The sequence below is a fragment of the Micromesistius poutassou genome (genome assembly GCF_964030765.1).
Source record: "Micromesistius poutassou genome assembly, chromosome: 3".
Taxonomy (NCBI): Eukaryota; Metazoa; Chordata; class Actinopteri; order Gadiformes; family Gadidae; genus Micromesistius; species Micromesistius poutassou.
In genome coordinates, this window is record NC_140273.1 from 10,052,656 (window position 1) to 10,064,534 (window position 11,879).

Genomic DNA, 11,879 nt, shown 5'->3' on the forward strand with positions numbered 1-11,879 from the left:
ACGCCCGGCTCCAGCTCCACCCCCACCCACACCCACGCCCTGCTGGCCGGCCGTGGTCTTCAAGACCAAGATGTCCGCCAAGCTGAAGCCGACACCCGTCAGCGGTACCGCCAACCAGTGGAAGCCCAAGCGTGACGTCCCCGCCACCAAGGCTCTGCCCTCCTCCTCCTCCTCCTCCACCGCCGGTGCCGCCACACCACAGAAACGCACGTTCTACGAGGAGGAGTGCTTCCGGGGCGGGGAAGAGAAGGCGGCGAAGAAGAGCAGGAACAAGAAGAACCCCAACAGGCTGAACTGGGTAGCGACGGAGCCGCGCACGTCGCCCTTCAAGCGAGAGTCCTACACCCCGCAGCAGCTGTACGGCGGCCGTGGGGCGGGGAAGGGGAAGAGGGCCGGCGGGAAGAAGAAGAGGTCATCTAAAGGCGGCGGCGCAGACATGTACCCTGCCGACGAAAACCTATTCACCATCAAACAGAGGAAAGGGAAACACAAGCAGTAGAGCGACACGGTTACCGCTACAGAGCTGAGCTGTTGGTCTTGTCAGCCTGAATTCTGTTGGTTTATATGAACACACACAACACAACACACAACTGGTTGAAACACTGCAGTAGCAGAAACCTCAAAGATGAATGGAAGGCAGGTTCAGAATAAATGTGGAAATGTTTCTTCATGGTCTTCTAAGTGGGTTGGTTTATTTACTTCCATGATGTTAAGTCAAGTGAAGCGAGTTAACCAAAATTGATATTGATAAGTGGCTGTAAAAGGAACCGATTGTTTGTTAATGTTTTACCTTAATTTCCTTATGAGTCTGCTCAACCTCTTCAAATAAAAAAGTTTTTGGCTTGTAAATCTGTCAAGTACGGAAGAGCATTAGGGCCACGGAGTAATATATTAATTCTAAATCTCTGAGAAAAAAAGTCAAAATTTTCGAGAAAAAAGTCAAAATTTTCGAGAAAAAAGTCAAAATTTTCGAGAAAAAAGTCAAAATTTTCGAGAAAAAAAGTCGAAATTTTAAAAAGTCGAAATTTTCGAGAAATAAAGTCAAAAGTTTTGAGAAAAAAAGTCGAAATTTTCGAGAAAAAAGTCGAAATTTTCGAGAAAAAAGTCAGAAATGTAGGCTACCAGGAAGAACCAGGTCATTCAGAGCTGGAGCTGACAGACTTCGTGTCCTGGCATAGTGCTGCTGAAATGGAGGATTTAATTAAATGTTACTTCGAGATTGGATTATCTAACAAAGAGATCCTTGCAGTCTTAGCACAGAATCACAGTATTGTGATTTCTATTCGGACCTTGAAGAGGCGGTGTCGTGAACTTGGACTGTGTAGGAGGCGAAATCAGTCGGACATAGACAATGTGATAGCCTTCGTGCAGGAGGAACTGCATGGGAATGGACAGATGCAGGGGTATCGTTGGCTACACCTACGAGCTATCCAGAGGGGGTTTGTGGTGTCTCAAAGGACTATAAGGCTGATACTCAGGGCACTTGATCCTCGTGGGGTGGAAATTAGACGGGCACGTCGTCTGAGGCGGCGTGAGTACACAACCCCGGGGCCTAACGCACTGTGGAACATGGATTCATACGATAAGTTGAAGCCATTTGGAATTTGCATTAACGGATGCATTGATGGCTACAGTCGGTACGTATTGTGGATGGAGGCGTATACCACCAACAATGACCCTAAAGTCATTGCCTCATATTACACCAAGTGCATCGAACGTGTGGGGGGCTGTCCGGAGCGGCTGCGAGCAGATAGGGGGACTGAGAATGGCCACGTCGAGGGCATGCAAGTCTTCCTTAGAAGAGAGCACTCCGATGCATTTGCAGGCATCAAAAGTTTCTTGTATGGCCGCAGCACTGCAAACCAGCGCATTGAGTCATGGTGCGGTATCCTTCGCAAACAGAGCGTGCAGTTTTGGATGAACCTCTTCAAATCATTGCAAGATGCTGGCCACTTCTCCGGCGATGCCTTGGATAAGAGCCTAATGCAATTCTGCTTCCTCGAACTAGTTCAGGTAGGCTATGCTACTGTTTGCATCATCACCCAATGTGAGAATCGATTTAATCAAAATGCCATTTAAAATGAAACATACAATATGGTGTACCGCAATTAGGCAAGTGCGAACCCCGATGTGACATGGCTAAGTGAGTCCTATCGTGGGTATGCTAAAACTCATTATTCGGGGATGTATTACTTCTGTTAGGCCTACATGCAATACACATTAAGGGTGACTTCAATTCTCTGCAAAGGACCTGGGGAAACGAAGTAGTTTAGTAGGCTAGTTACAGGTACATAATAAAAAACACACGACTATAGGATCCATTACATGTGAAAACATTAAAAAAAAATGTATTAATAGTCTTCAGGCCAGTGTAATCTAATATTACTGCATTACCATTAACTCGCATGGAATTATGGGATCACTCAATGTGCTGAAACTTCTACAACCCTCTGCTGAAACTGCAGGCGTAGATTGTTTGCTTATAAACTCGCACTGCGCAGAAACGAAACTTAATTTAGCCTAATTCATTCAACCGTGCAGAAACCAAATGTGTGTATTATATCATTTTAATTTCATTTGCATTGTCTTGCAGAAAGAGCTGGATGAAGTTGTGCAGACATGGAATACTCATAGAATCAGACCAGCTACATCCAGGGGTCAGTCTGGAGGTCGTCCAATCCTTCTTTACACAGCCCCGCAGATTTCTGGTGGGGAGGACAGACTGAAGTTATTTAATCAAGAGGAGGTTGACCTTTGTAAGGAGGAGTGCACACCCAAGGGTCAATTGCCTTGTGATGAAACAGTCTACGATCTGTCCACATTGCTGGTACAAGAAAATGGATGGAACACTCCTAAAGATGCGTTTGAAGCTGCTGAACTGTACACACTGTTACGAGAGGAGATACAAAATAATCTTTGAGGATTTCACCTACTCGTCTGTGCCCACAGTTTGGGTGCATCAGCACTTGCTGTGTACTTGGAGAGACTTTTGATTGCCATTGCCACTGAGCAAGCCTCCACTTTACGCATCCACTCGTACACACACACACACACACACACACACACACACACACACACACACACACACACACACACACACACAGTGGTACTTGGAGAGACTTTTGATTGCAATTGCCACTGAGCAAGCCTCCACTTAACCTGCCCACTCGTATTGTTTCTAACCTGCGGGAAGGGACACCTCACCTGTTTAGCTGGGGTTGGGATAGTCTTGGGGTGGTGACTAGTTGGGTCGTACACATTTACACACCAGTTAAACACCCTTCAGGCACCCTGACAATCTGCAGATCCTGAAGCTCACTCTAGCAAGTGAATGTAAATAGGAATGTCCCTTGAATATCCCCTTGGGGATTAATAAAGTATCTATCTATCTATCTATCTATCTAGGAAACCACCTGCTGCCACACGACAGCACTAATCCTACTAGGCATTGGGCAAGGGGGAGTCAGATCCTGTCCTGCTCAGTCCTCCCTAGGTTAGCGTAGAGGTTTAATCCCTACAAGACTGTGGCAATACCCCATCTGCTACACTTTTAATAGGTTAACACAGTAGAGATGACTGTGTAGTGTGACATCCCAAGAGGCCAATGAGCCAGGGCAGGGGTGTATAACAGGGATGTATAAAATAACGATAATAGTTGTAATGTTAGGTGCAATAGATTAATATAATGCAGTTCTTAACTAATGGGAATATTATTTAGCTTGTTTTTCTTCATTTTGGTATACATTAGTTATTCAATGATTTATTTTGTTCTACTGTATACTTTTCCTGACAACCTGCTGCCGCCCCCCCTATCATGTCGTGGCCCCCCAGGGGCCCCCGGCCCCTTCTTTGAAAACAGCTGAGCTAGAGGGCTTTTTGAGAGGCAGAAACTCTCAGTATGAGGGTGGAGTTTGGGGAGACACATACACTCAGCTTCATGCACTCTTGTTCTTGACTGGACTCTGCTGTGTGGAGCATTCACTGAAAACGTACCTGTGATTCTGGCCTTGGGAATTGTACTGAAACTTACTTACCTGTGGATTGAGTTTCTCTGTTACTGGGCTGAAGATCATATGTATTGTTGAATGAACTGAAAGTAAGATTTTGTTTGTTCTGTGAAAATGATATTGTTGGACTGAAGGAAACCTACCTTTAAGTTTGTTGTTCAAGAGCCAGAGACATTGTTTGAGTTTGACTTTTCAAATTCAACCCTCATTAAATGAATTTTGAACATTTACAGTTTTTCATACGGTACAGTACAGCTCAATGAGCACAGTAGTACAGTATTGCCTGTGGGCTATTCTGTAGGGCTGTGAAAATAAAGTATGTTTCAAGTATTTGGTGAAAGTATTCCTACTTTGTATTCATACACAAATCTTAGTTCCATGGAGAAGGGTGTACTAGTATAATGTAGTGTTTATGCTATCCCTTATTCTTTGTACATATTCCATAATTACCCCAAAGTAGCTCTGTACATTCCTGCAACTAGAGTCTGATACAATACAAAATTAACACTAGGGATTTGTACATTAAGGGGAAAATGGCACTCCCTGCCTTTGAGGGCAAAATAGCAGTGCAGTTCCTCACATCCTCGAATCATCCACAAAATGGCACTGTAATGCCATGAAAGTTTATGTACATTTTATGAAATACGTGTATTGTCACATTTTTGTTTGACACATTGAATTGCTTTTTCAAAAAAGACCCCTTGTATGTTGTTTTCTTACTTTTCAAAGATCCCATGACTGCAGACCGCAGTATCTATTACCATTTTAATAAAGACAACTATGTAAACTATTTATAAAGCATTTAATGGAAATGATTTTTGCAGAAAACAGCACAAGTACAGTATAATGGTGCAATGTGCAATCAATACATATGCCTACAAAAACCATTCAAGGCAGTACACCTGTAAAATTGGCTGTGCGTTAAGATAGTAGAGAATACTTCAGTATTTTGATATTCAAACAGAACTGTTTCCAAAGACCTATAAAACCATCCCTGAGCAATAATGCATTCAAAAACCATTCAAGACAGTCATGCTGAAATGCACAGACGTTAACTAGAGTTCATTGAACATTGCTTGAAATATATTGAACTAAACATAGCTTGAGCTATGTTATAAGTACACCTGTAAAATTGGCTGTAAAAATACATAAGTATTGCGATATTCACACAGAACTGTTTCCTAAGACCTATAAAATCATCTCTGAGCAATAATGCATGCAACAGGGCAAGCATTCTGCAAACATCAGAAAACTAAACAATGTCCATTACCCAGATGTTGCTGTCTAAGACTTTATTGAATTCTGACCTAAACTCTGGGAAGTTGTCAAAACTATCTGACAGTTCCAACACACATCCACATGTGTGACCAATGGGTCTTCTGGAGAAGTCTGACATTTTTGTAAAGACAACCTGGATTTTGCTACAAATTATTACATCGCTGCCTGTAGTAAAACGCAGAAATTTTCCAAGACGTTCGTCATCTGATTCTCTTAGGTACCGTCTCAGGTGGTTTACCACCTCCTGCTGCTTTGCGGTGGTGACCTGTTCAAATTCCAGGAGGCCTTGGACTCTCCTGGGAGTGGGTTTGATTGCCTCATAGTGTGCCCGCAGCTCATCAATGCCGATCATTCCCTTTGTCACCTCTTTCCAGCAGTCCATAACGTATCTTGGTTTTTGAATGAGATCTTTATGGGCGATTTCCTCCAAGATCTGTGGCAGTGTGTGGGCGTTGACAGCCTTTCTGCACTCGTATGCCTCCAGCACATCCATGAGGTCATTGTAATCCACCTTTGAGAAATCCTCAAGTGCTGCTTTGAGGATGACCTTGTCCTGAGAACTGACATAGTTCAGGAAACTATCCAGGATGTCACAGCACACACATCCATGAAAGAAGTCCTCCATCAGAGGAAGAGCTAATTTTATAGGCAAGTACTGACAGGTGTAAAAACCTGACAGCAAAATTCTGCCAATGGCCTGCCAGGTCTCGCGGTTAAAGTCGTGCCTAATAAACGGAACTTTTACTGTTGTTCCAACAGTACAGCGATCATAGAATTCTTCCCAAAAGGCGCAGTAAACATCTCTGACAACCCCTTCACCAATCCCCTTTTCCACACTGTTGTCTGGAAGAATTCTCCTAAAAACGAATTGTTGCGTGAGCACAGCAGGATCCATGAACTCCTTAATCAACTCGTTCAGGCAATTACCATGGTGTATTTCTATTATTCTGGTAGCACTGGCTTGTGATGTGGTGGCAGGTGGTTGTGCATCGTGGGATACAGGCGATGGTTGTGCTGAAGAGGCATCGTGGGATACAGGCGACGGTTGTGCTGAAGAGGCATCGTGGGATACAGGCGATGGTTGTGCTGAAGAGGCATCGTGGGATACAGGCGATGGTTGTGCTGAAGAGGCATCGTGGGATACAGGCGACGGTTGTGCTGAAGAGGCATCGTGGGATACAGGCGATGGTTGTGCTGAAGAGGCATCGTGGGATACAGGCGATGGTTGTGCTGAAGAGGCATCGTGGGATACAGGCGACGGTTGTGCTGAAGAGGCATCGTGGGATACTGTGGAGAGCAGTTCGTCAGGTGGAGCGTCCATCACTAGAAATGAGGAGGAAGAACCCGGTGATGGCTGCAGCTCAAACACAAACTCAAAGGGCTCTGTGTCATCATCATCACCATCAATGTCACCACCCGGACTTCCTGGACCAAAGGTCACTTCCTCATCCTCATCCTCATCCTCAATTGCAATTACCTTAGCGGTAGTTGCAATGTAAAATCGCAAACGAGCCATGCACAAAGTGTCGTAGATAAACCCAACAGTAAGATCCTTTTGCACAGGGTTTTGTTTGTAGTCCCTGAGTTCAAAGTTAAACCCCGATTCATGTCCTTTTGATGACATTCCATCTGGAAAGAAGAGCTTCTTTCCTCTTTGTAGAACCTCATTCATGCCACATTCCACTCCAATAGGTACCATTCTGGTCCCGCCTCCCTGCCTTGCTCTGATTTGCTTCATTTTTCCTCCCTCACAGTGCAACCATCCAATTTCAATTTTTCGGTGGCTTGCCTTACGCCTCTTATTTGAAGTAGGTGCTGATGTACCACCTGGTTCTGCATTTTGTTTTCTGTTTTCCTCAGCTTTTCTTTCATTTTGCTTGTTCCTGAGTTTTTCAAAAAGACCAATTTTGTGCTTCTGAAGAGCAGTCCCAGTTCTGCAAAAATTCCTCAGAGCTAGACGATCCCCGAATGATGAAAGGTACTTTGCCAGGTCATCGTCTTCCATCAACGGGATTATGTCTTTGTCAATCTGTAAAATCACAAACAAAATCGAATGTAAGTTGTTTTTCTCTTACAATAAAATATGGTGTGTGTGTGTGTGTGTGTGTGTGTGTGTGTGTGTGTGTGTGTGTGTGTGTGTGTGTGTGTGTGTGTGTGTAATTGAATTGATAGGTTCCAATTTCTATAACTCCTGGAAGCTGAAAATTTGACAACACCAGAAAAATGAGACTGTTTCAATTTCAAGTAGTTAGTGTGTAGCATGTGTAATGTAATACCAGTATAGATGTATTTTCCTGTCGACAACTCATTAAAGCCATTAATGTATAAAAAGTTGGCAACAAAAGTGAGGACACCTCAGAGTGAAAAGGTTCTTATCAAACTGTGCATAAAATATGTACACTACACCCATGGACTTGACATTCAAAGGTGATGATTGCCCAAACACATCCCTACTTTTTGTTTTGACATGATAGATCTCTGACATTGGTAACTTAGTGGTTATCAACTTGTTCATAACGCAGCCCATAAAATGAATACTATTTACCCATACCCATTTTCTAATGGAATCCCCCACCAACTCCCTGATGTTGACATCACTGGGCTGTTGAAAAGTTACACATCTGCTCTCCTCCTCCTTCCACATACAATGGATGCACCACACATGCTCAAATTAGTATCAAATACCTATACACACTTGCTCAGTCCAACAAGGCAGTGGTGGTCAACATAATGGTGTTAACTTTAGTCTTCATCAAGATGTATAACTGGGCAAATGATATTTTAGTAGTAGCACATGTCAGGGATGTGCAACCACAGCTAATGCCACTATTGTATGGATTAAATGTTGTTTTTAGTGGATTGTCTATGAACCATATTAATTGCTTTACATTAATTGCCAATTACTAATTAATTTATGAGCATTAGCTGTGGTTGTACCACCTGACGTCTGAGCCAAAAAAAACATCATTGACCAAACTACACGTGTAATAAAAAGTGTTCTAAGGCATCAACCCCCATTTAGTGTTTACATTACCGTACATGTACACATTCATATCCAGAAAAGCACAACCTGACATTTGTCATCTGAACACTTTACCTTGTCCTCTTCCAAGTGTTGTATTTCATGTTCTGGGGCTCTTCTCTGACGTAAGAAATCTGACACACTGAGACAGCCTAGAAAAGAGATGGCATATGCTGTAATTAACAAGGACAGAATGAAATTTCATGGTCAAAAAGTGCAGTGATATTCTGTTGAACTCAAACCCTTCACCTGGAGTACACTCGTCCTATGTGTAGTGTCCCCCCCCCCTTCTACGGTTTTGTGCAACATAACTTTAGGAATTGCATTAAGGCAACACATTTATGTTTACTACAGGGGATCTAGTAGGCGCATTTCCTTGCACTGCTGCTATAACTCTTATATTATTACAATGTTAGGTCTATTTTAATTGTCCATATATTTATACTAGTACTGTTATTATTATCACTATGCTTACTTTTTGTACTGTAGCCTACATATTTATTGCTGGTGACTAGAAAGTAATCTTGCACTGTTGCACTGTGGAGTTTTTTTTATTTACTATGCTTACATTTTACATTTTGTACTGTACATATTTATTTCACTAGAATTTAATCTTGCACTGTTGCACTGTTGGACTTATTTGCACTACCAACTTGACACACACCTCATACTGGATCACAGTACCAATCCTCAGTAGCCTACATTCATGCACATCTTATCCATAGTAGGCTATTTTACTGCTCCCTTAGTCATGTTGATTTGTTGATTTGCTTTGTATTTCCTGTTTACATTGTATTGTATGTCCATTCATGCTCAACGTGTGGCAATTTACGTCCGTATTTTGTACGTACGTTCTATCCGGTGGTGTCTTCAGCTGCTGGGACCTTGAATTTCCCCTTGGGGATCAATAAAGTATCTATCTATCTATCTATCTATCTATCTATCTAGTGAGAAGTGTTAGGCGCTAGCCAGGCTAGTGCTGTGTAGCACTATGTAAATGTCTGGCGTGCGGTAGGCTACCTTAGCCTGATGCATCAGCCGCTTACTTCATTACATTTCATATAGCGTCTGAACACGAGCCGTAGAGATTCGTTTGCTTCCGGGAGGCGGTTGCTTCCGTTTGCTTCGACTAATCGCTGCTGCTTGGCGGTGACGTATGCTATGCGCCGGAAGCCGGCATTCATCTCGTCAACTGTTTACCGCAGCTTGGGAACTACACCGGTATTTCAGTTTGGGCGCTTCAGTTCGACGTCATCGCCCGTCATCGCCACATCTGCTCGCTGATTGGTCCGTCCGCTCTGGCGGACGGAGCAAACCGAAACGCATTGCTAGTTCCCTGACTATATGGTTGAGGCAAATTAAATTTGCCGGAACCAGTAGGCGGCGCTAGCCTGGCTAAGGCTACCTTGCATTATATTATTAAACGCATTTCCAAAGCCAAGTAGTTTTACATGTCCAAACGACGTAGGCTACTGCGGCCAAGTTGTCTGGTTGAACTCCACGAAGCAGTCACAGGCTAAGTTAGCCACACGGCACAAACTAGCCGAATAGTTGTGGCTAGCCAAACAACACCCGCGGCATCATCTAACCGCACTCCCACTCGCCTCATATAGGGTACTGCTTGAGTATCACAGAATGCAGCATAAACATGTATTATCTACCCACCTGCCGCAGCCATGGCTCCCCGGTTCCTCCAGTCGAACCACCAAGCGGAATGCGTGTGTCTCTAGCCACTCCGTCTCAGCCATTGACATCTACTGGCCGCCAGTGAATGTCACTGCCGTGGAGGGTTGCATTCTACAGATTTCTGACATTTTTTCTCGAAAGTTTTGACTTTTTTTCTCAGAGATTTAGAATTAATATATTACTCCGTGGCCCTAATGCTCTTCCGTAGTCAAGCCTATAGACTTTGGTCTCATTTACTTTCATGCTGTGCGTTTGCAAGTTCCAACTTGGAGATTGAATATAGTATAGGAGACTACCATTGTGCCTCTGATATAAGCTGGTAGTTTTCAGTGCTTTACAGTCTGCTTATTCTTGTAATAGGCCTATAAAACAGTCTACTGCAACACCTTGTGGTAGACCAAGCAGAGGAATCATTCACGTTGGAAGTAATCTCTTCAACTCACTAAACTCCATGCTTATTATTTATTTTTTACTATTCAGTAGCTTTTAAATTTGTTATGTTTATCTGTCAACTGTCTTGAAATTTTTCTGGACACGCATATGTAATATTTTGTGTGCCTACTATAACTATAGCTTGTATAGTCTTATATCTTTACTGAAGCGAGTTTAGAGGCTGTCATAATGTTGACCATAAAGCAAGTCCCAGAGACAGAGTTGGGTCAGATATGGGAAAGGTATATTAATTATGTTACTTACATTTGACATGCTTTATGTTGTGTTTTTCAACGAATGTTTACTTTGCTAAGCAACGTGGAACCAGTCAGCTTCAGATATGATCCATCTTGTGGAATCTGCGCAATCAGAAGAGCTTTGGGCCCGGTTTCCCGATAACGTCCAGTCTTAACGCGCTACAAAGACTCCTACGTTTAGACGTATCATTTGTTTACCTACATAGGCATGGTTCCCGAATGTTTTTTTTGTTTTTTGTTTTTTTGGCCGTGAGAAATTGGATGTGTGGCGTGTGTAAGCAGGCAAAAACGTGTGTCACACGGTGAAACCGTGCAAGTTGGCAGCTCTGAAATGTATAAATCGAATTACGTGGGAGCCAGGGAACCAAGCTCCCAAAAAGGCAACAAAGTCAAAAAACGGAGGGGGTCTCTCATATATCTGAAGGTGTCTGCCATATTTGGCATTGTAATTTCATCTTAAACAACGCTCATTATCCATCCCCGTGCGGTCTTACCTATTATCAAATAATATTATTAAATAATAAAAAAATATTATATAAATATATAAATAAATATATAAATAAATATATGTTGTTATATATATAAATATATATAACAACAGATTTAAAAAAATATATTAAAAAAATTCTATAAAAAAAAATTATGAAAAAAAATTATATAAAAAAAAATTATGAAAAAAAGAATTATATTAAAAAAAGATGTTAAAAAGATTATGAAAAAAAAAATATATAAAAAAAATTATATTAAAAAATATATATATAAAAAAATATGAAAAAAAATTATATTAAAAAATGTATATAAAAAAAATTATGAAAAAAAAAAATTATATAAAAAAAAAATTATAAATTAAAAAAATAATAATAAAAAAAATTGTATTAAAAAAAATTAGGTCCAATCTTTTTTTTGGACCTGCGCGCGCATCTTTTTTTTTGGATGCGCGTGCGCATGTCCAAAAAAAAGCACGTGCGCATGCGCGTGCGCATGTCCAAAAAAAAGATGCGCGCGCAGATCCCAAAAAAAGATGCGCGCACAGGTCCAAAAAAAAGATGCGCGTGCGCATGTCCAAAAAAAAGATGCGCGCAGATCCAAAAAAAGATGCGCGTGCGCATGTCCAAAAAAAAGATGTGCGCGCAGATCCAAAAAAAAAGATGCGCGCGCAGGTCCAAAAAAAAACATTTGTGCGCAGGTCCTATTTTA

The 11,879-nt window shown here is 42.0% G+C and overlaps 1 protein-coding gene across 1 annotated transcript; it reads right to left on the reverse strand.

The window, feature by feature from the left end:
- Positions 1-339: 339 nt before the first annotated feature.
- LOC311340568 (uncharacterized protein) lies at positions 340-10,016 on the reverse strand (the record flags this gene model as incomplete). Its single annotated transcript, XM_084465429.1, has 5 exons — positions 9,973-10,016; positions 8,383-8,459; positions 6,466-7,314; positions 5,507-5,838; positions 340-457 (listed from the first exon to the last, which is right to left on the reverse strand). Exons 1-5 carry the CDS (start codon positions 9,983-9,985, stop codon positions 340-342), a joined length of 1,389 nt encoding a protein of 462 aa, XP_084321555.1. The 5' UTR covers positions 9,986-10,016.
- Between the last annotated feature and the right edge of the window lie 1,863 nt (positions 10,017-11,879).